Source organism: Macaca nemestrina, chromosome 2 (genome assembly GCF_043159975.1).
Source record: "Macaca nemestrina isolate mMacNem1 chromosome 2, mMacNem.hap1, whole genome shotgun sequence".
Lineage (NCBI taxonomy): Eukaryota > Metazoa > Chordata > Mammalia > Primates > Cercopithecidae > Macaca > Macaca nemestrina.
This window is the reverse complement of record NC_092126.1, coordinates 143,178,805-143,206,191: the sequence shown is the minus strand read 5'-3', so window position 1 is coordinate 143,206,191 and position 27,387 is coordinate 143,178,805. Positions and strand designations below refer to the sequence as shown.

At 39.2% G+C, this 27,387-nt stretch overlaps 1 protein-coding gene across 4 annotated transcripts in view; it reads left to right on the top strand.

Moving 5' to 3' along the window:
- The window catches only part of LOC105477621 (sulfatase modifying factor 1), a 114,909-nt gene that overhangs the window by 30,039 nt on the left and 57,483 nt on the right, over positions 1–27,387 (top strand). For 2 of the 4 annotated variants that reach the window (XM_071092114.1, XM_011734167.2), the window contains exons 4-5: positions 2,122–2,181; positions 26,538–26,620. In XM_071092114.1, coding sequence (XP_070948215.1) covers positions 2,122–2,181; positions 26,538–26,620 — 143 coding nt within the window. The remainder of the gene's footprint in view (positions 1–2,121; positions 2,182–26,537; positions 26,621–27,387) is intronic. The other 2 variants (XM_071092115.1, XM_011734168.2) reach the window with 1 other exon arrangement.

Below are 27,387 nucleotides of genomic sequence, written 5' to 3'. Positions count from 1 at the left end.
TAGCCAAACCTTAGATGGTGATAATCTAATCTTTTTCATTTATTAATGGAGATTCTTTCATAAAGAGATAGTTCCATTCATCTACTGTTTCTTAACTATTGTTGCAGGTCATACAGGAAAGATAGGATAAATGCTTGATTCTTTACTAGCTTTTAAGATATAGATTTGGTTCCCTACTGTTCTTCAAAGGTGACCAGTTAGAGTATTTTTTGATTAAATATTTCATCTTCAGATAATCATATATTCTCATGCATTGTAAGGAATAATACAGAGAGATCTGGTGTACTTTTCACCCAGTTTCCTCCAATGGTACCATCTTATATAACTATAGTACGGTTTCACAGCTGGAAAATTGAGCATTCATATGACCCACTTGTTTTTGTCTGATTTCACCAGTTTTATATTATTCATTTGTGTGTCTGTGTATATATTTAGTTCTGTACAATTTTACCACAAATGTAGATTTGTGTAATCACTGGATTTAAAAAAGTCTTCATGAACTCATGGATTTAAATATATTTTATGGCCAGGCATGGTGGCTCATGCCCATAATCCCAGCTGAATTTTGGGAAGCCGAAGCAGATGTTCGCTTGAGGCCAGGAGTTCAAGACTAGCCTGGGCAAGAGAGAGAGAGACCCCATCTCTACAAAAAATACAAAAAATTAGCCAGGTATGGTAGCATGTGTCCATAGTCCTAGCTACTTAGGCTAGCTACTTAGGCGACTGAGGTGGGAGGATCACTTGAGCCCAGGAGTTCGAGGTTTCAGTAAGCTGTGATAGCACCGTGGTACTCCAGGCTGGCTGACAGAGTGAGACCCTGTCTCTGGGGAAAACAAAACAAAACATATTTTATTTTATTTTATTTTACACTGAAATCATGATCCCTTTTGAAGGTTTGGGCATATCTTTTTTTCCAACAGCTTTATTGAGATGTAATTTACATACCATAAGTTTCAACATACTAAGTGTACAGTTTCATATTTTTTATATAGTACAGTTTCACAACTAGAAAGCTGACTGTTGATACAACTCACTTATTTTGGGTTTGTATCAAAAATTTATCTATATCATCACAATCAAATTTTAGAACATATCTATCAGCCCTAAAAGAAACCACATGCCCATTTGCGGTCATCACCGATTCCCATCCCCAGCTTTAAGCAGCTGTCCTGTGTCCTAGCAGTGACCCTGGTGGTCCTTCATGGCTTCATGGCTTCATAGCTTTGCTTTTTGTAATGAAAAGATCTGCTCCCATCCCTACCCTCACCCTTAAAGCCATTTCTTTAAGAATCTCTAGTATCTTTTAGTAGGAAATAGTATTTCGAGGACCCTGTCTAGGCCCTGGGTGTGCTCATTGCTATTAGGTTTCTAGGCCACTGCAGTGGACAGACTGAGATAAAATGCCAAAATCAGTTTACACTGATACTTCCATTTTGTGATTTTTAGTTTAACCTGTTCTGTATTACATCTATCCCCTTTCTTCCACAGCAGGAATCCTGGTTTTCAAGGACACAGGGGATGATAGACTACTCCATAATCACTCATTTATTTTATCCCAGATTATATACATAATGGTCTCAATAATACTAATGCTACCATCCCCAGTGTAATTACTGAGAATAGGTTTTTAAAAATCCAAAAAGTTTATATCTGCTTTTGCTGTTTCTCCCCTAGTTTTAAAATATTGTACTATTTCTGTATTATTGAAACATATGTCCATTATAGAGAATACTCTTTCCATTTTAGCTCTCAACTAATCTCAGTTCTATAAGTAACTACATGTTTAATGCTCTCTGTGATCATGTCTCTGTAGTCATTTGAATTGATCAAGCTCATTCTCAACTGGATTCTTCAGGAAGTGGCCATGGGAACAATATGCCCTGAGTTTTTGCATGTTGATAACAGTTTGTTAGTGCTCTTTATACTTTGAAGTCAACTTTTCTGGATATGAAATCTTTGGTTCACATTTATTTTTCTTGAGTAGCTCACATACTTTATTTTATTTATTTTTTTTGGAATGAAGCATTGCTATTGAAAAGCCTGATGATAATCTATTTTTTTCCCTTGAAAATTCGTTGTTTTTGCCTAAATACCCATTATTTTCTTTTTCTCATTCTCTAGTGTCCAGTGATTTCATTAGACTGTGTGTTGGTGTTGGACGTTGTGGGTCAGTATTCTCAGGTATGGGGTAGAAGCTTTCAATATCTAGTTTCATAATTTTTTTTTAAACTTCAGGAAATTTTTATATTATTACTTTTTATCATTTTTTGTGTCCTTACTTTTATTTTATTCTTTAGGAACTTCTCATATCTTTCTTTACATAATTCTTTTTACCCATTTCATTGTTTATCACTTTCTTTTTAATCATTTTTATCTCTCTCTCTCTTTTTTTTTTTTTTTGAGACAGGGTCTTGCTCTGTCACACTGGCTGGAGTGCAGTGGCACGATCTTGGCTCACTGCAGCCTTGACTTCCCGGGCTGAAGTGATCCTCCCACCTCAGCCACCCAAGTAGTGGGGACAACAGGCACATGCCACCATACCTGGCTAAATGTTTTGATTTTTAGTAGAGACGAGGTCTCACTATGTTGCCCAGGCTGGTCTCAAACTCCTGGGCTTAAGCAATCCTCCCACCTCAGCCTCCCAAAGTGCTGGTATTACAGGCATCAGCCACCGTGCCTGGCCTCTTCTTTTTATTTTAATTTTTTCTTCCTTTTTGTCTTCTGTGTCTTTTAATTATCTGTTTATTTTTGAAATGACTTTTTATTTTATTTCTAGTTACCACTTGACTTCTCTACCTCATCTGAGTTTGTGGATTCTGATTTATTTTGTTCTCTCATGCATCATTTTCTTTATGCCATTTACCTCATTTTATTTTTATTTTTATTTTTATTTTTTGAGACAGAGTCTGGCTCTGTCACCAAGGCTAGAGTGCAGTGTGCAGTCTTGGCTCACTGTACCCTCCATCTCCTGGGCTCAAGCAATTCTCCTGCCCCAGCCTCCTGAGTAGCTGGGATTACAGGGGCCCGCCACCACGCCCGGCTAATTTTTTGTTTTTTTTAATAGAGACGGAGTTTGGTCATGTTGCTCAGACTGGTCTCTAACTCCTGAGTTCAGGTAATCCATCTGCCTTGGCCTCCCAAAGTGCTAGGATTATGGGCATGAGCCACTACGCCACACCATGTTGTTATTTATTTATTTATTTATTTATGAGCATGTCTTCCTGACTGCATTTGTTATTCATAAGGATGTTGTTCTGCTGCTTCTTCTCTTACTTCTTATAGAACTTTGGATTGCATTTGAGCTTGAGTCATTTCTGTTGCTCATTTCTATTTGAACTCAGTTTTTCTGAACTTATAGAAAGAGATATGGTTCAGGGTAGCTTTGTAACTTCACTGAGCTCCCTCTTAGCTGTTCTCAGCATAGTGTTTAAACGATGGCCTCCTGTCTCCTGAGATTTCCTGGATTTCTTTCCCTCCTCCACTACTTCTCTTTCCTTTTTCTCTCTTGTCTATCTATTTCAGGAGTTTGGTTTTGTCTCTTGAGATTTCTCCTTGGTGTGAGGTTGTATTCTGGAAGGGAACCCTGGCAGGTCAGTTTCAAGAGTTCATGGTGCACAACTGCTTGGGCGCCTTCACAGTTTCTTACCATGGGCCCCTTAAACCTACTCCTTATTGGAGTGGACAGAATTCCTTCCAGTGTGAGCTACTATTGTCAGACTGTCCCTCTATGTTTTCTAGTAATGCCTGTTGGCTCTTTTGGAATTTTCCTTTTCACAGGTCTGATTGCCTGTTGCTTTGTTTTTCCTGCCCAGCCACTGCCCAGCCACAGACACCGTGCAGGTTATATGGCTGTTGGTGGTTTTTCTTCACCTTTTTGTGTTCTGGGTTTGGTGAGGATACTTTGTCACATGGATTTGCTGTGCACATTATTCCTGGGTTTTGGGTATTGCTCTCTAGTTGTTCTGTCTGGTTTTATACGTAGAGAGGAGAGATTCAAAAGCTTTGCTGATGTTGTTCCCATCTTAGCTAGTTTTCTTTTTATGTAAAGTTTTGAGGTGAAACATTGAGCTAACTTTCAGAGTTTGTGTGTCAAAATATCTTAAACTGGTGAATTTAATGGTTTAAAACAGAGTATGATTAATTCATGATTATTATTTGGACATTGAATTTGAGACAAGAATCTTAAAAGGTATAGATATTAAGTCCCAGAAAGGATTAAGGTTAGTTTTGCAATTGTGGCAGTGTTTGCTTTTTGGGGGATATTATACTATAGATCAGCAGTCCCCAGCCTTTTTGGCACAAGGGACTGGTTTTTGTGAAAGACAGTTTTTCCTTGGATGTGGGGCAGGGGAGGGAATGGTTTTGGGATGATTGACGCACATTACATTTATTGTGCACTTTATTATTATTAAATTGTAATATATAATGAAATAATTATACAACTCACCATAATATAGAACCAGTGGGAGCCCAGAGCTTGTTTTCTTACAACTATGTGGTCCCATCTGGGGGTGATGGGAGACAGTGAGAGATAATCAGGCATTAGATTCTTACAAGGAGCCAGCAACCTAGATCCCTTGCATGAGCTCTTCACAACAGGATTCGCACTTCTGTGAGGATCTAATGCCACTGCTGATCTGACAGGAGGCAGAGCTCAGGCGGTAATGCAAACAATGATGAGCAGGCTGTAAATACAGATGAAGCTTTGCTTGCTCGCCTGCCACTCACCTCCTGCTGTTTGGCCCGGTTCCCAATAGGCTACAGACCAGTACTGGTTTGTGGTCTAGGGATTGGGCACCCTTGCTATAGATAACCCTCCTTTCTTGAAAAAACGGATAATATTTAAGATATACTTCCAGTATTTAAGATGAAGACTGTTTTGATTTTATAATTGTGTTATTAATATGCCTCATAAAACTTTGACCCAAGGGATAGCCATAGGCTGGGTAGAAAACAGTTGCTGTTAGTGGGAGCTTGAGGAACAAAGATTATCTCTTCATTTGTAGCTTGGCACTTTCTAGATTAACAGTTTAAGGAAACAAATTCCTGACTAGGTATCCTTGACAAATGAGAGGAGTAGGCTATTTTAAGTTCTTTTCAACCGAAAGTCAGTTTCAGTGAAGGATGAGAATTACCAGGCATCTTTTTTCCCCCTGCAGTAAAAAGTAATTTCTAGGCAGTCATATCCTGCCCAAGTGGTGCTGGGTGCTTTGTTATGTGGATGACACTGGACTGGGACAGAAGGCAAAGAATAATGCAGTCTGACCTGCTGTTATTTAATCACAACTGCACAAAAACTCTAAACTAGAAAGAGAACTGTTAGTAAGGATGCCATCCAGTTATCTGAAGGTGCATGGGTTGTAATGAGAAATGCCTTGAGGTCCAGCAGAATTCTGTCACACCCCCCAAAATAATTTTTAGAAAAGCTTTACTAAGTTAACTTCAGTGTAAACCAAGCCAGAAAGTATTCAGGAAGGCAAGTTTCAGTACATAGGAAAAGTAAATTAAAATAACTGAAAACACATGTAAGTCAGATAAATTGCTCAGCGTTTTTTTTTTTTTTTTTTTTGAGATGGAGTCTGGCTCTTGTTGCCCAGGCTGGAGTGCAGTGGTATGATGATCTCAGCTCACTGCAACCTCTGCCTCCTGGGTTCAAGTGATTCTCCTGCCTCAGCTTCCCAAGTAGCTGGGATTACAGGCTTCTGCCACAATGCCTGGCTAATTTTTTTGTATTTTTAGTAGAGATGGGGTTTCACCATGTTGGCTAGGCTGGTCTCGAATTTCTGACCTCAGGTAATCCACCAGCCTCGGCCTCCCAAAGGGCTGGGATTACAAGCATGAGCCACTGTGTCCAGCCTGCTCAGCATCATTTTGAATGTTTGAACTTTCAGTTTTCTAGTAGTTTAAGCAACACCTTCTTGAAAACTTCAATTCTGCTTTAAGAGTTTTTTTTCTTGGCTGGGTGCCGTGGCTTCTGCCAGCACTTGGGAGGTTGAAGTGGGAGGATTGCTTGAGGCCAGGAGTTTGAGACCAGTTTGAGACATACTGAGAGCTCATCTCTAATATTAAAAAAAATAATAAAAATTTAAAAGTAAAAAGAAATTTAAGAAAGAATTTTTTTTTTCTCTTATAAGACCACTAAGACTTTTCTTGCCGAAACTCACTTGTTTATTTGGAAAAGCCATGTGGAAAAGATCATAGCCTTTGAATGAGAGAGATTTGGTTTTGAATCTGAGCTCTGCCATTTATCAAATGATTTTGGGAAAAGCCACTTAACTTTTTAAATTTAATTTTATTTATTTATTTATTTTTTTGAGGCAAGGTTTGGCTGTCACCCAGGCTGGAGTTCAGTGGCGTGATCTCCGCTTATGGCATCCTTGACCTCCTGGACTCAAGCCATCCTCCCACCTCTGCCTCTCGAGTAGCCGGGGCTATAGGAGTATGCCACCACACCCGGCTAATTTTTGTATTTTTTTGTAGAAATGGAGTTTTACCATGTTGCCTAGGCTGTTCCCAAACTCCTGAGTTCAAGCGATTCACCTGCCTCAGCCTCCTAAAGTGCTGGGATTACAGGCATGAACCACCACACCCAGCCTCACTTAACTTCTTTGCTCTTCTTTTTTTGACTTCTTAAGTTTAATACATAGTTTAAAATTGTTGAGTCTTCTTTGCTAATGTAAACATTTTAGTCTGCATATTTCTAAGTGACCACTACAAGTGTTATTGTAGTTTTGTAATTGTTTATTTCTAAATGTTTTGTAATGTCCATTAGCATTTCTTCTTTAACACATAGTTTATAAGATTTTTACTTTTTAGCATGCAGCTATTTTGCTATCATTTGGTGCTAAGATCTGACTCAGTGGGGCTGTAGTCAGAGAATGTGGCCCTCATGATATTGATCCCTGAAATGTGTTGGGACTGGCTTTAGCACCTACCAGGGGTCAACTTTCATAAATGAATCCTGTGTATTTGAAAATAATTTTTTATATTAATTGGGTGCAATATTCTATACATATCCATTATAGGAAGTTGTTAATTCTGCTGTGCAAATTTTCTATATCCTTACTAATTTTTTCCTTCTGCTTGATCTTAGTAATTGCTGAGAGAGTTGTTAAAAATCTCCATTTAAGATGGTAGATTTGATAATTTCTCTTAGTCATTCTGTCAAGTTTTGCTTTATATATATTAAAGCTATGTTACTAAGTGTATGTAAGTTTGGAAGTATGTCTTCCTCAGACAGAAAATTACTAAGAGGAAACATCAAAGATAAGTAGAGGTTCTGGCTCAACTAGCCTAACAGGATTCTTGCTGAAGGCAGGTCAGTGTGATCAGACATCACCTGGGGGACTGGGGAGGATGAGGAGTTTGATCAGATATCAAGGGTGATCACGCATTTAAGGGTAGGCAAACTGACTTAGCAGGATTCTTGGTGCAGCTGGACAATGCAGAGATGAGATTGGAAGCCCAAAACTCAGGGCCTAGTTGAAAAGAGAGTTCAGAGGAGCCTCATTAGAGTTTTGCCAAGGAGAGAATCTTTGTCATTAATGAGGTGCATCTTTCATTGTAATCTATGTACTTCTATGAGATGTCTCTTTTTTTTTTTTTTGCTCTTATAGCTGTTGAAACTAAATATTGAAATATTTTTATTGAGAAAAAAGTTTTTATGCTATTTATAAAATGAAATAATTAAAATAGTAAGAAAAGCATGTCTTACCATTGAATTGAACATTTTATTATTATATAGAGATTCTCTTTTACTTTGATAATGATTTTTATCTTAAAGTCTATTTTGTCTGGTATCTGCTATATAGGTATATAAGCTTTCTTTTGGTTAGTATTTGTCTAATATATACTTTTTCTTTTTTTCACTTTTATTTTATTTATTTTATTTTATTTTTGTGTTTTGAGACAGTCTTGCCCTGTTGCCCAGGCTGGAGTGCAGTGGCACGATCTCAGCTCACTGCAATCTCTGCCTCCAGGGTTCAAGAAAGTCTCCTGCCTCAGTCTCCCAAGTAGCTAGAATTACAGATGTGCACCACCACGCCCAGCTGATTTTTGTATTTTTAGTAGAAATGGGGTTTCACCATGATGGCCAGGCTGGTCTGGAACTCCTGACCTCAGGTGATCCCACTACCACAGCCTCCCAAAGTGCTGAGATTACAGGTATGAGCCACTGTGCCCGGCCTTCTTTTCACTTTTAATTTGTATCTTTATGTTTTTAGGTATATCGTTGTAAATAATATATAGCCACATTTAAAAGTAATTTATTCTTTGTGTTTTAATTAAGACTTTAGTTCATTTATATTTATTGTGGCTACTGATATTTTTGAATTTAGTTCTACCATCTTATTTTTTGCCTTCTGTTTATTCTGTTTTTCTCTTCTTTTTCCTTAATTTCTGGCCTGTGTTTTATTTTTCTTCTCATTCCAACTTTGCTTGTCTTCTTAGAAGTCATACACTTTATGTCTCCTCATTTAGTGATCAATTTTAATACTTGAGTATAAAATCTAAAGTTTATTATTCCATTAATTTTTCTGTTGTATAATCCCATAACCTTACTCTAGTCATCCTTATCCAACTTACGTATTACTGGTGTCCACTCTTTCATTCTAATTTGTTTTCTTCCTCCACTAATTAGACATTGTTAATACTTTTTTATATAGTCAGTATTTCTTTACTCCTATAATTACTAATATCTGTACTCTCCATTCCTTTCTGCATCTCTGGGATTCTGTCTGAGATCAATTTCTCTTCTGCCTAAAGGATTTCCTTTGGCAGTTAACTTTCTTGTTATTGTTTGAAATATCTTTAAGTACCTCATTTTTGAAAGATATTTTCACTAAGTAAAAATTTTAGGTTGGCAGTTATTTTCTTTTGGCACACTAAAGGCATTATTTCACTGTCTTCTAGACCTCCTCACTCCATCTTCCAACATCTCTTAACCTCACTTTTGAATATTTTCGTTTATATCTATATCTATGTCTATATCTATATGTATTTAGCATTCTATTGTAATTCTGTTGTCTCTTTGGCTATATCTTTAGTATCATTTTTAGTGGTAGCTTTAAGGATTACAATATAATATATATACATAACAACTTACACTATAGAGTTAACATTTTAACACTTTAAGTAAATGTGTCCTATAACCACATAGATTCCATTACCCTATCCCCTGTGTTAGAGTTGTCATATATTACATGTACATACATTGGAAAAAACCTAGACTATGTTCTGCATTTTTTCTTGCAATACTCATACATATTTAATTTAATTTATTTATTTACTTTTTAAAAATAGAGATGGGGTGTTGTCATGTTGCCCAGGCTAGTCTGAAACTCCTGGCCTCAAGTGATCCTCCCACCTTAGCCTCCCAAACTGCTGGGAATTACAGATGTGCACCACTGCATCTCACCTCGTACTTATTTTAAAGATGAAAAATAGTCTGTTATATCTATCCAAACCATTTCTGTTGCTCTTCCTTCATTCCTAAAGTTCCATGTTTCCTTCTGGTATCATTTCTCTTCAGCCTAAAATAAAACCCTCTAGTACTTTTTTTAGAGTAAGTCTTATGGTAATGAGTTCTCTTAGTTTTTCTTCATCTGATGTTTTTATTTCACCTTCATTTCTGAAGGGAATTTTCTGAGCTGACAGGTCCTTTCTTTCATCACTTTACAAATGTTGTTTCACAATCTTTTCTGGTCTGTGTGATTGCTGATGATAGTCATTTCAAACACTTTTCTTATATGTATTGTGTCATTATTTTATGTCTTCCTTCAAGTTTAAAATTTTTTTGTCTTCAACAGTTTGATGATGATGCATTTGGACATTGTTTTCTTAGGGATTATCCTATTTGGGGTTTGTTGAGATTCTTGTGTGTGTTCATTTATGTTTTTAACCATATTTGGGATATTTTCAGATATTGTTTCACTTGTTTTTTAAAACCAATTTCTCCTCTCTTTTTGGGACTCCACTGTATAAATTTTAGACCTTTTGATAGTATTCCAGAGGTTCCTTAGGTTTGTTCATTATTTTAAAGTAGTCATTTCTCTGTATTCTTCAGATTGTGTACTTCCTGTTGATATGTCTTCAGATTCCCTATTTTCTCTGTCATTCTCTTGAGTTTCTTCTCCATTTTTTTGCAGAGGTTATCTAGTAAGGTTTTAATTTCAGGTGTTGTACTTTGCAATTCTAAAGTTTCATTTTTTAAAGATAGCTTTTTTTTTTTTCTGCTGAGAGCTCTCATCTTTCCATTCGAGACCATTCACCTTTGCTTCATAGCCAATGATTGTAATAGCTCCTTTAAAGTCTTTGGCTGGGCATGGTGGCTCACACCTGTAGTCCCAGCACTTTGGGTGGCTGGATCACCTGAGGTCAGGAGTTGGAGATCAGCTTGGCTAACGTGGCGAAACCCCATCTCTACTAAAAATACAAAAATTAACCATGTGTGGTGGCGCAGCCTGTAGTCCCAGCTACTCGGGAGGCTGAGGCATGAGAATCTCTTGAACCAAGGTGGCAGAGGTTGCAGTGAGCTGAAATCACGCCACTGCACTCCAGCCTGGGCAACAGAGTGAAAGTATCTCAAAAAAATTAAAAAAATAAAGTCTTTGTCTGATAATTCCAACTTCTGGGTCATCTTGGGGTTGGCATCTGTTCATTTTCTTTTTCCTCCAGTATTGGGTCTCTAGGGCTTGTTATAATTCTCTGGGGAATTTTTTAATTTTTTTTTTCCAGCAAAATCAACCTTGTTAGGAACACACTGTAAGTTTTGTCTCACCTAAAGCTCGTGATCATTCTGCAACTCTGTTCATTCATGTTTTTCATGCCAGCACAACATTGTAGTTTTTTATTCACTAGTATTTTACTTGTTTTAATCATAGAAAGCCTTTTAGTAAGTGGCATTGTTCTAGTTTCTTCCAGTGGACTATCTCTTTGCTTGATATAATTGAATATTAAGTTAAATTTCCTTTACTGTTGCTTATTTGTAAGATTTGGTAATGCCTCATATAGTATTCTGCCAAGTTACAATGGTGTTTTGAAAAGATTTGCTATTGTGGAATACCAAATTGCGAAATTTACTATGAAATAAGTCCTCTTAGATTATCTCAGAGGCCTTGGCTGGAGGAATATACTAATAACATACATTGTATGTGTGTGTATGGTACACTATACATAACATAAAATTTACCATTTTAACCATTTTTAAGCATAAAATTCAGTGGCACTAAGTATAATACCAGTGTTATACAACCATCAACATTACGCATTTCCAGAACGTTTTCATCATTATAAACAGAAGCTCTATGCTCATTAAACAGTAACTCTTCAGCCTCTGGTGACCTCCATTGTACTTTGAGCCTCTATGAGTTCTCCTATTCTAAGTACCTCACGTAAGTGGAATCCTTGTCCTTTTGTGCCTCACTTACTTCACTCAGCATTACGTCTTCAGCGTTCATCCATGTTGTAGTATGTATCAGAATGTCCTTCCTTTGAGCCCCTGCTTTCACTTGTTCTGGATCTATACAGTGACATATCTCTTGATCTATCATTTGTATTCATGCCTTCTTGAGGTCTGTTATCCATCAGTGGGGTGTGTTCTTTGACTTCCAGTGATGGAAGTGAGTCTAATTCCTTCTGTGACAATTTGCTTTCTGGCTTAAGATGTGGTCTGTGTGTTTAGCATACAACTCTAGATGTCCCACTGTCTTCCAGGTACTATGGTGTTCTGTTCCTGAAAATAAAGGGATGAAAGATACCCTCCGTGCCTTTTAGCTGCTCAAAGTCTGGGAGATGCAGTAACACACTGAGCCAAAAGTAGGTTGGATTTCTCCCCCAATTTATACATTTTAACATCAAGTGTATTAGAGAAATAAAGTGAAATATATATATTTTAAAAATTATGCAATAATTATTCAAAAGGAACAAGAGTATGTGAAATCCACATTATCCTGGAGTGTCCAGGTCGTATGAAATAACAAATTGAGAATAGTATTAGGATGGGAACCAGCAAGGTGCTGTAGTCAAGAGTACCAATAAGGAGTTGGGGAAGTGTGTGGAAAGCAACATTTGTTTATCTAGGAAGGCCTGGGTGAGGAAGAGGCATTTGAGGGGAACTTTGCTGATGAGGAAGAAGTCATCTTGGGAACACTTGGGGCAGAGCATCTGACAGAGGGTCTGCTGTGTCCACATGCTTTAAGTGCGCACCTTTAGCTTTGCAGCATCAGATCTCAGCCACACTTCCTCTGGGATGTCCATTTGGAACACTGTTCTGTCATCCACATCCCAGATTTAGACGATCTGCATGTGTTACTTGTTCCTATGGTTTCTTGTGCCTTCCTTTCATATCATTAGTCTCACTTATGATAATTATTTCTATACATGTTTCTTGAATGTTCTTCCCTTTACTATAGGAGTGTTCAATCTTTTGGCTTCTCTGGGCCACATTGGAAGAAGAAATATCTTGGGCCACACATAAAATACACTAACACTAATGATAGCTGATGAGCTAAAAAAATTGCAATAAATCTCGTAATGTTTTAAGAAAGATTACGAATAAGTGTTGGGCTGCATTAAAAGCCATCCTGGGCTGCTTGTAGCCCATGGGCCATGGGTTGGACAGGCTTGCTTTAGTAGTTATGTTCTGTGAAGGTGGTGGGATTGCATCTGTATTAGTCACCACTTTATCCCCAGCACATTAACTGTTACTTAGTAAGCACTTAATACATATTTGTCAAAACATGAAAGAATGCCATTTGAATATCATCTATTGGAGCCTTTAGTTTTTGAAAGCAGCAGGGCTCAGACCTGGTATGACCCATCTCATGTTGTAAAGTCAGCTTTTCCTTGGCGAGAGAACACTGGCCCAGTCACCAGGGTGAAGGTGGGTTCACAGTAACTGAGTTATTTGGGAAGGGCAGGCCAGGGCTGGCTGACTGGATGAGATAAGAAGGTAACACTGTCTTTTGTGCCTTTTTTTGAAAAGAGTAGTTGTTCACTTGACTTAGGAGCCAGTGTGTGGCATAAGCTCAGGAAGCAAAACATGATAACCCTGGAAGGTGAGAACCTAATATAATAGGATAACAGGGCACACAATATTTTTTTCTAACCTGCTGCAAGAGACCTGATCAGAATGAGTATGTGTGAGGCCTGCTGGGGTCCCAGAGGTGCAGGTTTGAAATACCTGTTTAATATGACCTTAAATTTCTTTTCATGTCTTGGTTCTTTTGAGGCCAAACTTAGATTAAGAAGTAACAATGATTTTGATATTCCCCGCCCCTCGAATATTGGACTCTGTATCATTGGCCTCTGTGGGAAAACAAAGGTAAACTGTTGAGTAGAGAGTCATGCCCAGGGATATCTAGCTTTAAGAGAAACTTATGAAAAAATAAGAATTTAGAATGAATGAAACTTTCAAAATTATCTGGCAAAAAATCCTCTTATAGATGAGGCAACAATGGCCCACGAAGGGGCACAAAAGGATATCCCACTGAAAGACTGTATTCGAAATTGATGTTTATGCAGAAGAGGGTCACCTAGGGATAGGGTGGGTTTGGAAATCATGCAAACCTAAGGAACAGATGAATTTTTTCATTAAAAGTATTGTTTATCCAGTATGTACTATGGGCTAGGTTGTGTTTTAAGTGCTGTAAATACAACAGATAACTAGATATAAATCCTTATTCTCATGGAGGTTATAATTCTAGTAAGGAACAGATTCTAAACAGGTAAATTTATAACTGACTATGATGATGGACTGCGATTAAAATAAAACAGAATAATGGAAAAATGATTGGAGTATAATGCAGTTGAGCTCTTGGGTCTTTTATTTGTAGGATTAGTGATGGCCTGTCTGAGGTGATGACTTCTGAGCTGAAACCTAAACAATGAGCAAGGCTAGCATGACCAGGAAGGAGGGAGTTAGGAACAAGGGGGACTGTGATGTGGGGTCAGGGTTAGGTTGGAGAAGTAGGCAGGGTTGGATTACACAGAGCTTTGTAGGCCTCAAAGAAGTTTGATTTTCATCTTAAACACATTAGAAGCACATTTGAAAACACATTTTCATCTTAAACACTTAGAAGCCATTGGATCTAATTAACATTTTAAAGAGACCCTCTGGTTCTGTTTGGGGTTTTGTGATAGTCCAGGTGAGAAATGATGGGTCTGAGGAACAAGGTGGTAGGAGGAGAGAAGCTAAGAAGTGATCCGATATTTGGAAGTACCTCTGAAAGCATAGGGAGAAAAGAAAAGACAGGAATCCAGTATGACTCCTGGGTTTTGGGGAGATGGCGATGCCCTTAATTTGAGATTGGAGTGCCTGGGAAAGGTTGAATAAATTACTGAACCTAAAGACTAAGAGATAAATGAGTTATGATTATTCTACAAATGTCTGAAAGATGATGGAGAAAGAATTTGATCTATTCTGTGTGATCTCTGGGAACCTAGAAAGGGACAGCAGAGGCAAGGTCTCCAGGAGACAGATTTCAGTTTAGCTAAAGATTAGGAACTCTGTTAGAATGATCTGAACATGACAGGGACTGCCTACCAGGAAGTGATATCTGTCACCCAAATTGTTCAAGCTGAGACTGTGGGACCATCTATTCACAGAGTGACTTCATAATTTATTGTCCAAATCAAGGCACTTTTGAGAGTGAAATGGGATGCTCTTAATTATGCTTGGATAATAGTGACTTAGGACTTTTCTCAATCACTTTTGCCAGCTGGAGATACCTGGCTGGCAATGCCCTTGCCCCACCTTGGTCTGTGACTTCAGGGCTAGCTTGGCCTCACCACCATTTTTGTCATGTGGGGTGGCTGCTCTCTGCTGGTGAAGGGCAGAGGGCATGGTGTTACAGCCTTTTCTGCACCATGTTCAGGGGGTCCCAAGCTCTTGTCCCACATCCAGGAAGAATGAGGATATGCTGACAATCAAAGACTGAGGAGGCCGGAGAAAAATTTTGTTGAGCGATGCAACAACTCTCAGTGGAGAGAGGACATGGGGGTGGTCCCTACCCTCGCAGTTGGGTGGTTTCTCTCTCAGTGTGCCTGAGTCCAGGGCTTTTATGGGCTCGGAATAGGGGAATGCATGCTGATTCGTTTGTGTGTATGCAAAGAAAGGCTAAAGCAAAGAAACCACTCAAAGGTGGGCATGGCAGTGTAGAAAACCAGTTAGTAAAGGGTAGGTATATGTAAAATTAGTAAAGGGTAGGGATCAATCATAGGAAAGTGTGCCAAATGGGAAGGCAGGTTCTCAATCTGGTCTGTGGCTTTGACTTAAAGCTTGGCTTTCAGGCTTTAAACTGTCTTCCACTTTTAGGTGGGGTTTCACCTTGGACCTGCCTCTATCTGCCTAGGCATTTGTCTGCTTCCTGCCACTATCAACAGGTATAAATTTGGACTGCCCTTGTCAAATAGGGAACAGTATTCATCCTACCTTATTTCTGTTCATCCTAGAGACACTATAGAGGGAATGCTTTTAGGTACCTGTTAAAATCAAGTAACCTTTTGGCATCCTTCCAGATCTAAGGTTCTGAAGATCTTTGGTACATTTTATTTAAAAAAAAAATATTGATGCCCAAATTTTCTGGATTAGTTCAAATCCACCTGTAATACAGGTGGCCTCCTGTGTGGAACACCCTTCCCACTCCTGCCCTGCCTTACTTGCTCCTCCTTCTCACCTCCTGCAGGAAGCACCTGCAGGGCATCACCCCGCTGACTTTGGGTGCCCCACCTTTGGCTACCATAGCTCATTGAGCTTCTCTTGGCCACAGTACTTAGAACAGGCTTGAAATCATCTGCTTGTTTGTCTCTTTTCCCTTCTCAATTATGTATTTTGGTTGTGTATCCCCGGGGGCTAGCACAGGAGTGGCATAGAGAAGATGCTCACCAAGTATTTGCAGAATGAGTAGATAGCATCATGAACCTATTCTATAGATTTGCAGTCATGTGCCAGTACCTACATAATACCTAACTACATGTTGAGTGCTTTTTATGGTATATCCTCATAACAAGCCTGTATGATAAATTTTCATAGATTACTAATTTTACCGATTGAGGAAACTGAGGCTCAGAGAGGAAAGTAATTTGTCCAACCAACATTACATGGCTAGTGATGTAATAGGAGAGCCAAAATTGGCACCCAGAATTAGCCACTTGGCTCAAGTGCCTACTATCTGTCCTGTTACTCAAGACTTACCATACACTTTATAAGATTCTTAGAAGTCCTGCCGTTAAAAATTAGTTTAACTTTGAGTAACCCAGTGCTTTCGTAACTAGTGTGACTCCTTTGATGGTGGAAATCTTTTATTCTCTGTACCTTCTACCATCTTATGGAAAACTGTCAGGAAAGAGCTGTTGGGAAATGCTTGAATAGTGGAAAAAGTTCTGAATTGTAAACATGCAGCCGTGGGTTACTTTCCTGGCTCTGCCACTATCTTCCACTTTTCAAGGGCCTATTTTCCCATTTATACAATGAGGGAATTTCAGTAGATATCTTCTCAGATTCTTCCCAACTTTAAAGTCTTTGCCACTTTTAAAATCCTTTAAAAGTATGCAAATGTTTCCTGCATAGTTTGCCTCCACCAGGAGGAGAATCAGCAGTCACCATCTTGCCACTGGTGCGGTGTCCTGCTGCAGGGTGAAATGAGATGTGCCAGGCTGGCAGCCTGAGGAAATTAGCTTTGCAGAATGTTCAGAATTTGTTCTGTGCTCTTGTGGCCATAGGCTGAGATTGGCTTATATAGTACCAGCCTCTTGTTTGAAGGGCCAGCAACAGAGCCGTGATGTTATATAGTCATCTGCAGGTGTGTGTCTCTTACTATTAATGTTAGTAGGAAGTACATCATCTCAGGCTGTGAGCCTGTGCTGCCTTTGCAACTAGAGCCCCTGTCCCTTGAGGATGCTCTTTTTCCTGTCTTTTACAAATAATAGATGAGATTATTTATATTGTTGTTTACCTCCAAGACAACGTGTGTGGGAGAATTTCCTGTTCTTAGAATGCCTTTTCTATGTTCTGTCTTCTCTTTGACCCCTCTTCTCAGAAGCTTGAGAGCTTATAAGGCGTGAAAAAATAACATAGGAGCAATCAGATGGCCTTCCAACTTTCTGTAATTTCCCTGTTTTAGACACTGGAAAAGATCTATAAGTAAGCTACTAGCAATGTAAGGAACCTAATGGAGCCTTCTTTTAGAGTTGAAATAAATACCTTCATCTTGGGTGTACACTCAGACGTCTTTCCAGAAGGAAACTAACCATACCATCTAATAATATTGAGGATTTTTGTAAATTATTTTTAGCAAGGGCTATGAAGACACGCTGTTAGGTTGCAGTGATGCTACTTGTGGAAATTTAGCAGAAGCAAAAAATGTACATGAAGGTGTTTGAACATCTTCATTGTAGTGTTATCTATAACAGCAAAAAAAAGCACCAACAGACAAACTTGAACATAACCTGAATGGTTCAATGTTAGGAGACCGGAAATTATAGTGTATTGACAAGACAAAAATATTGGCAGCCACTAAAAGTGAACATTATGAAGTTCAGATAAAACATAGAAAAATATTTAATAAAATCAGTGAAAACATTTAATATAAAATTTGGAAAAACTGTAAAAATGTGTATGCTTACTGATGAAACTGGAAGGTGAATATAAAAATGAAATTTGTAGTAGAATGATGAATATAAGTAATTTTTAATGAACACTTATTTGATATTGCTTACTTTTGTTTTTTTCAATATAAAATTAAGCCTCAGCTCCATTAAAAGAAGAAACTAAATGAAACTAAAATGAAAATACGAATAAAAAAATATGTTCACTGTAGGCGTTTCAGACATTAAAAATGGAACAGGACCTAGAGAGGTGGCTCATGCCTGTAATCCCAGCACTTTGGGGGGCTGAGGTGGGAGGATTGCTTGAGGCCAGAAGTTCAAGTCCAGCCTAGGCAACATAGCAAGACTCCATCTCTACAAAAAATGAAAAAAATAGCCAAGTGTGGTGGCATTTGCCTATAGTCTTAGGTACTTGTGAGGCTGAGGTGGGAGGATTGCTTGAGCTCAGGAGTTTAAGATTACAGTGAGCTGTGATAGTGCCACTGCACTCCAACCTGGGTGACAGAGCAAGACCCTGTCTCCAGAAAAAAAAAAAAAAAAGGCACAAGAAGAACATTAGATATACCCATAATCTCACCACCCAGAAATAATCATTATAAACATTTAAATATATGTTCTGCTAATATTTTCTTGGGATGTGTGGGTATGTGTGTGGGTGTCTCTATATATTGATATATTTTTAATTGAGCTTGTACAAACATTTTTGTAAATGGCATTTTTCACTTTCAGTAAAGGGTAGACATTCAAATTTTAGTTTTTCAGCATATAATTTTTAATGACTACGATGTATTCTTTCAAATGGTATAAAATAAATGATTCTGAATATTGTCACATTGCTTTCAAGGTAGGTTATACCAATTTACAGTTACTTATTTGACAAAAATGAGTAAAACTTATTTTTAAGTAATAAAAAGTGTTTTTCTTTCATTTTTGTTAATTTTTTTTACAAGCCCCAAATCAGTTCCCCCTGCCCCCTGATAGTCATGCGGGTCTTAACTGAAAATGAGTAAACTAGGTCAATTTTAAGACTTCTTTAAGTCCATAGATTCCTTGGGCCATTTTTTGCACATTCTCAATAGTGCCTAGAAATTCTGCCTAGAATTTCCACTCCTCTCTTCAGGACATGAAATGTTTTGAGTATGCTGATTACTGATTGTGTGCCTTGGGAATGCAGTGTATTATAGCATGAGGAATTTCACTAAGAACTGAACCAAAAAGTATTGCAAAAGTTCAAGTCTGCCTGAAGTTTCATAAATATTTTTACCCTATTTGAAAAAGCACGCATTTTTGTCTCCCATGCAGTCTATTAAGTCGTCAAGGAACCTGATTTAGGATTTAACTTGAAGTAAGCTGTCAGACTTGACTACCTATTTTCATGATGAATTTGTTTTTAGCCTTTATTCAAGCCTCATTCTTAGCTTTCCACACTTGTATTGGGTACTTAAGAAATATTTTTACTGTGTGCTCTTTACTCCATTTAATTCCTTCAGTTGCTAAATCCTCTTCTGGTTTTATTTACACTTCATGAATTTGAGCAGATCTGTAATTTCTCATTGTTCACTGATGCCAGCTGAAAAATTCTCCTGGGTTGTTTTTATAGGGGTAGCTGTCATGTTTATACTACATTTCAAGAGACGTCCATCTTTTAAATTTGCTTGTCTAAATGCATTTAAAATTTTTTTTTTTTTTTTTTTTTTTTTTTTTTTTTTTTTTTTTTTTTTTGAGACGGAGTCTCACGCTGTTGCCCAGGCTGGAGTGCAGTGGCGTGATCTCGGCTCACTGCAAGCTCCGCCTCCCGGGTTCCCGCCATTCTCCTGCCTCAGCCTCCTGAGTAGCTGGGACTACAGGCGCCCGCCACCGCGCCCGGCTAATTTTTTTTTTGTATTTTTAGTAGAGACGGGGTTTCACTGTGGTCTCGATCTCCTGACCTTGTGATCCGCCCGCCTCGGCCTCCCAAAGTGCTGGGATTACAGGCTTGAGCCACCGCGCCCGGCCAATGCATTTAATTTTTAAGAGAGCAGTTGTAAAGTTGTGAACTTGACATCTTTACACTTGAGTATGCATAATTATACAGAGCTTTCTTTTTTCTGTGCTGATTTTATCCTGGGCTGTGTGTGTATAAGAAGCATAATTTGCCACCTCTGGCAAGAATAAAGACACCTTTGCTGTCTTGTTTCCTTTTCTTTAAGCTGCTACTACAAGTCTGGTTATGTCCCCAGGGAGAGGTGGGAAATACGTCTTTGCTCTCTGAAGCCCATTTCTCAAGGGGACTTCAAAACTCACATGGGTCCTATTTACATTGTAATTGGTCACTGGCTGGCTCATACAGCTGTTTCAAGTTAAACCCTAGACAGTTGCTATGGAGATGGTTGACTAGAAATAGGTCATGTTAAAGTACTTTTTCCTCTGGATATAAGGGGGTGCTGTAACTCTGGAAATTGTCTCAGTTGAGCAGAGAATGCGTAGGTGGAAAACCACATCCAAAAAAATGTCTCTTTTTAGGTTGAGGTTTATCATAGATGCCAGTCCATTCATGTTGCTGCTTCTGCTCTGTAAACAACACACCTGAACACTATTCCTGTTAAAAGGAATTAGAGATGTCACAATCTGCAGTATAGCCTTGATAAAATGCCTAATATATGACTCTTAAAAGTTGTTTATTTTGTTAAGTTCCGAAACCTAGTAGAATAGCACTTATTTTCAAGACAGAGTCAGGATTTCAAGAACAAGTTATTTGAAATGTTTAGAAACAGTGACACTTGGAAAAGGAAAGCATTTAGTGAGTTTGGATGGGATTTGCCCTAAATTTGGCCAGAAAATATTTGACATTCCAAGGGAAACTTGGGCAGGATGAATAAGGCCCTACCTCTGATTTTGTCAGTCCTCAGTTGTGGGGTGACTTTGATTACTTGTCTTTCCTTCTTCATGTGTGAAATGGGAAAATGGTTTCTGACTGTGCATCTGACCATCACAATGGTGACTTATGATCTGTCTTACAGACAAGTGTGTAGTTTTGTTCCCTTACAGGGGCCCAAGCTTTCTGGAGTTTAGAGGTTGAGGAATGTGGATCCCTCCTGTATTGTGTTTACCCCTCACACCCTCCCTGATATGGTTTGACTGTGTCCCCAACCAAATCTCATCTTGAATGAATTGTAGCTCCCATAATCTTCACGGGTCGTGGGAGGGACCCGGTGGGAGGTGATTGAGTCATGGGGCTGGGTTTTTCCCACACTGTTCTTGTGAGAGTGAGTAAGTCTCACAAGAGCTGATGGTTTTATAAAAGGGGGTTCCCTTGTGCATGCTCTCTTGCCCTCTTGCCTGCTGCCATGTAAGGCATGCCTTTGCTCCCCCTTCACCTTCCACCATGCCGTGATTGTGAGGCTTCCACAGCCATGTGGAATGTGAGACAATTAAGCCTCTTTCCTTTGTAAATTACCCAGTTTCGGGTATGTCTTTATTAGCAGTGTGAAAATGGACTAATACACTCCCCTTGCCCTACCCTCATAGTGCTGCTTGCTTTAGAGAGTGGGTTAGTTCATGTGTGGATGGTTCTCACATCATGACTGTGATGGAAGATGGTACGTCTTCTTGAGAAGTCTTTGGAAGTGACACATGTTCCAACACTTCCTTCACCTCTTAGCACTTGGTCACTTTTCTCAGCTGATCAGTACTCTGAAAAGGGTGAACTGGTGGGTGGAGGGGGCTCAAGCTGAAGAGATATGGGGGTAGATTTTCACTAATTAGCATATATGTTCTTTGAAAGCTCTAAGAGAATATTGTAACTTGTAATAACATAAATGAATAGTAGTAATAATGACAGCTAACATTCTGTACCAGGTGCTTTTCTAAGCACTTTACATGTATTTTAAAATTTAATCCTTATAACAACCACAGAAAGTAGATAGTAGTATTTTATCCCCACTTTGCAGATGAGTAAACTGAGGCCTGAAGGGGTTAAATAAGCAGCTAGAGATCTTGTAGGTTGTAAAAAGTGGTACTGTTGTTCAAGCTTAGGCAGCTTGGCTTCAGGGTCAGATACTCTTACCACTATGCTACTAAGAACTGTATATTAATATTTAAGAAGAGTAATCTTTTTTTTCCTAATTATCATAATGCAGTAGATAATTTGCTCTCCCCAGAGGACATTTAGCAATGTCTGGAGACATTTTTATGTGCCACAGTTGGTGTGGGAGTGGGAGGATGCAACTGGCATCTAGTGGGTAGAGGTCAGAGACACTGCTAAACATCCTGCAATACATAAGACAGTCTCCTATAACAAGGTATTTGGCCTTAAAATATCAGCAGTACTGAGGTTGAGAAAACCTGTGATAGTGATGCACACTCACTCTAAAAATGTCGAATAGTACTCTCCTGATCCTTTGCTCATGTTAAGTTTATGTATAGTCTTTCCAGACATTTTTCTCCTGATGATACTAACAAAGATTGTTATGCATACATTTTACAGAAGCGGAATCAGATGTGTATTCCATAGGTTACCTTTGTGACAGTATATTATTTTCATATTTCCATATTAGAGTATATTTTGATAACTAGCCATATAGTATTCCTTTTTTCATGGACACCAAGGACAGTTGGGTTATTTTGTAATTCTCAGTTAGAAATAATATTATGTCTAGATTTACTATACATATATCTTTGCATACTTGCTTCAGGTCTTACTGTTTTGGACCAAAAAACTAGGTTGCAGCCCTTGGTCAAGGATAGTGTTATCGTGGTGGTGTTCTCTTTCTCGTGCTCCGGCTAGTGTGTTGACGTGTTTTTTCCATCTTACTGTGCACCTCATTGAGATTGGTGATCATCGTATAGCTCCATGATGTTAAGCTAGTAGTGTGTTTTGGGTGGGTTGCTAGGGTAGCATGAAAGATTTCAGAAAGAATAGATCCTGAGAAAAAAGAAAAACAGGTGTCTAGAATGAGAGAAAGTGTGAGTGAGTAGGTGTGTGTATAGCAGAGGGTGGGGTAGCGGGTAGAAGGAGATAAAAAACCTATAGTACTAACATGTGTAAGGTGATATCTGGACCCACCAGTTTGAATTTTAGAGACATTTATCAAGGAAAATGAGGTGATTAATTGCACACTTTCTGTCCCAGTTATTGCAACTGAGGAATTAATTGTTGTATTAAGCCATTCTTGCATTGCTATAAAGAAATACCTGAGGCTGGGTAGTTTATAAAGAAAGAGGTCTAATTGGCTCACGGTTTTGCAGGCTGTACCGGAAATGTAGCTCTGGTATCAGCTTTTGGGGAGGCCTCAGGAAGCTTTCGATCATGGCAGAAGACAAAGTGGGAGCAGGCGCTTCCCATGGTGAAAGCAGGAGCAAGAGAGTGAGGTGGGGGAAGATGCCACACACTTTTGACCAGATCTCCTGTGAACACAGTGAAAGCTCACTCATCACCAAGGGGACGGCGCAAGCAATTCATAAATCATACTCGGAGGATTACTGGGACTTGTAGATCCCCTCCAAGAATCAGGTTCAGTGCTAGCCATATAGTGGGTGCTCAATAAATATTTGTAACCAGATTGAATTGAGAGGAAAAGGAGAGTAGAAGAGTATGGGCCGAGAGGCCACTAGAGAGAAGCCCTGGGGACTTCTATACATAAACTGACTTGAGGGAAAGCTCCCCTTTGAAAAAGGGGTAGGCTCCAATCCCATCCAGGTTGCTGTGAATGCCCTTAATTCATTCCTTTTTATGGCTGAGTAGTATTCCATTGTGTGTGTGTGTGTACGTGTGTGTGTGTATCACAGTTTCTTCATTCACTTGTTGATTGGTGAGCGTTTGGGTTGGTTCCACATTTTTGCAATTGGGAATTATGCTGCTAGAAACGTGTGTGCAAGTATCTTTTTCACGTAATGACTTCCTCTGGGTAGATACCCAGTTGTGGGATTGCTGTATCAAGTGGTAGTTCTACTTTTAGTTCCTTAGGGAATCTCCACGCTATTTCCATTATTCTAAGTGAAGTAACTCAGGAATGGAAAACCAAACAACATATGTTCTCATTTATAAGTGGGAGCTAAGCTATGAGGATGCAAAGGCATAAGAATGACACAGTGGACTTTGGGGACTCAGGGGAAGTGATAAAAGACCACAAATTGGGTTCAGTGTATACTGCTTGGAAGATGGGTGCACCAAAATCTCACAGATCACCACTAAAGCACTTACTCGTGTAATCAAATACCACCTGTTCCCCAGAAACCTATGGAAATAAAAAGTTTAAAAATAAATAAATAAATAAATAATTTAAAAAAAAAAAAGAAGAAGAAAAAGGGGTAGGAAATGGCAGGGGCCTTCTCCTGTTTAAGGCTTGTGTGTGTTTGTCTCTGCTAAAGCTGTGCACATGTGTATTCTAGGACCCAGCTGTTCCACTCCACCATGTACTGGCGGCAAAAATGCATACATATATTTGCCAAAAGCCACAAACTCTTTTAAGAATATCCATAGAAGCAGTACTATTCATAATAGCCCCAAACTGGAAACTACCCAAATGCCCATTAGTAGTAGAATGGATAAACAAATCATAATTTAAAAAAAAAAATCACTAGTGACGAAATATTCTCATACCCACAAAAGGGTATGAGAAGAAAAGTCGTTCTAGTATCTACCACTCAGATTTCACAGAGGTTAACATATTGCTATATTTTATCATTCTTTTAAGCTTTTTTGTTTTTAATTTAAGAACTAGAACCTTCTGGTGGTGGCGTTAGTGTTGGGGACAGGGTAGAGTTGGGAGAATGATCTGAGGATCCTCCTGAAACACAAGTGTGGACTAACCTGAGCTTTCACTGCAGCTCCTCCCTTGACACTGAATGAGTTACCTGTCATGGGCACCTAAACCTGCACAGCCCAGTCAGTGAGAACAGCCCCAGATGAGCTTCTACAGCACCACAAATGAAATAGAAAGAAGCCATGCCTTTTCACTCTCCTGTTCTCTGTAAAATAAAACACCTTTCCGTAGTGTCATTTAAGGACCTAATGCCTTCTTTAGTTGAAATATTTTAAAAATTGGTTTTTCCCATCAAATTGTGATTGAGATATCATGAATGTTCTGATTGTGTTGGTGTGAAAAGAGAATGAACAAGAATGCGGCTTGGTGTTTTCAGTGATTGCTGTAATGGTTAGCAGGAACATGTTCTCCCTTAACTTCTACTCAGACAAACTCAAAAGGATGAAAACAATCAAAGAGTAACATTGTTGTGGGGATAACCGTGAGTCACTTTCTTTTGTATTTGTATTTGTATTTGTATTGGAAGAATCATTTGCAGGCCAGGTGCAGTGGCTCACACCTGTAATCCCGGCACTTTGGGAGGCCAACTTGGGCAGGGATCACTTGAGCCCAGTAGTTCAAGACCAGCCTGGGCAACATGGCAAAACCCCGTCTCTACAAAAAATACAAAAAATTTAGCTGGGCATTGTGGCGCACATCTGTAGTCCCAGGTACTTGGGATGCTGAGGTGGGAGGATCACCTGAGCTGGGGAGGTCAAGGCTGCAGTGAGCCATGACCGTGCCAGTGTTCTCCAACCTAGGCGACAGGGTGAGACCGTCTCAAAAAAAAGAAAAAAAAAAAAAGAATCATTTGCAACGTCTGTTCTTTAGCTAGTATTAGCAGCAATGATTAGTTTTGTGGCTCTCCTTGTGACTGAGTGTCATGGGGCCATAGTGAGACTGTTTCCCTTTACTGAGTGCTTGCTAAGTCATATTAACCTCAGTTGCTAAGGGCATAGTCATAAGTCCTGTATGCGTATTATATTTCCTCCTTGTAATAACCCAAGATATAGGTTCTGTTACTATCTCTATCTCCACATGAGAAAACAGGCTTGGGGAAAGAGGTTAAATAAGTTGCCTTGGGTCACACTGTGAACAGCAGAGCCATGATTCAAATCTCATTTTGACTGGCTCCAAAGCCTGTGTTCCTAACTAAACCATTCACTAAATGAGGACCACTGACTGTTGTTATTTTGGTTAACAGAACCATAAAGTAGGAGTTAAGGTTCTAGTTGCAGTTTGCTGAGCATTTTCCAATCTTACCTCATTTGACCTCTGTATTCTGAGTTAGGTGAGGCAGGTGGGTGTGCTCCCATTTCACAGACAAGGACTAGGAGGGTCCAGACAAGTAGTGAACTTGCCCAGGGTCACCCAGCCAATGTTGGGTTGGAAGTTTAATCAGGGTATTTTGAAAACACACCCCATTTTTTCCTCTGTGCTTCAGCTTGATCTCTGACCACCATGGTTGACCTTCAGCCTCACATTTAATTGTAAGGTTAACTCTGTTTCCCCATCTTTTAAATAGGAGCAGCACTACCTGTCTCACTTGTTAGAGATTATAGAGGATTGACTAGCCATGCACTTTTAAAAAATTCTTACAAAGGCCGGGCACGGTGGCTTACTCCTATAATCCCAGCACTTTGGGAGGCCGAGGTGGGTGGATCATGAGGTCGGGAGATTGAGACCATCCTGGCTAACACGGTGAAACCCTGTCTCTACTAAAAATACAAAATATTAGCTGGGCGTGGTGGCACATGCCTGTAGTCCCAGCTGCTTGGGAGGCTGAGGCAAGAGAATCAGTTGAACCTGGGAGGCAGAGGTTGCAGTGAGCCAAGATTGTACCCCCTGCACTCCAGCCTGGGTGACAGAGCAAGACGCCGTCTCAAAAAAAAAAATTCTTACAGATAAACACCATTTAAATATGTATTTATTTGTTCACTCTGATGCTTTATGATATTAAGTAATACTTTTTTGTTAAAGATTTATTTACATATAAGTCTTTTTTTTTTTTTTGGTATTCTGGCAAATGTATTTGTTTGGTAACCCAAATGGAAGTTGAAGACATTGAGATTTTTGCTGCATGCACTAAGTTGATGTTTTTCTAGAGTTGATGTTAGTAGCTAACATCAGCCTGTTCTGGGTTGCTTTGAGGTTGCAGCTGCTCCCTGGTGGTTACCTGTGAAAGGCGCTAACTGGAGACACCCAGAAGGGCCTGACTCTACTATTCGGCACAGGTGAGGCTGGTCCCTCCTTCCCCAGTTGACAAGTTCCATTGCAAAATAGATACCCTTTGCTCTGGCAAAAGAACTCAGTGGGCGTCTTCATCTGTAAAATGGTGAGAATGACAAACTGTAATTGGTAGGAAAATAAGATGGCGGGAAATAATGTATGTAAAGACCCAAACATTGCACCTTGCTCATAAGAAGGCTCTTAATTAGTGGCCTCTTTCCTTCCTCATTTGGCCTGTCAAAGAGTTGCCTCTTTCCAGTTTCCCTGCTCCTTTTGAGAGGCCTATTCCAAATCTCATGACATGTTTAATCTTTACATTCTGTTTCTATTCTCTCTTATTAGTGGGTCATTATGAGGAAGAAGACATCTGTCTTATGGATAATTAATTGTGTCCTGCCAGGTTGCCACTGTAGAAGCCTAGGCCTTGGGTATAGGATTCACATGATCTTTAGTCCCGGATTGGAATTCTTTGAAGCCACCATCTAACTGGAAAACCACAGAGAGCCAAGTCGGTCAGCAAGTCTCCAGGGTGGCAAGGAAATAATTATCTCAAGCAAAAATAGAGTAACACTTCAAACTCTGGAGTTGGAGCAAGGTTTGGGTTAGGACTCAGCATCTCAGCAGCCCAAGAAACCTGCTCTTCTAACCTAATTTTTCAGATGCCATTTTTAAGTCACTATTTTTAACAACATTCCTGGTTATTGCCCTCATTGTCAGGGAGCTGGGAGTATAGGAAGTTCAGCTTTAGGGATATAGCCCCTTGACAAAAGTC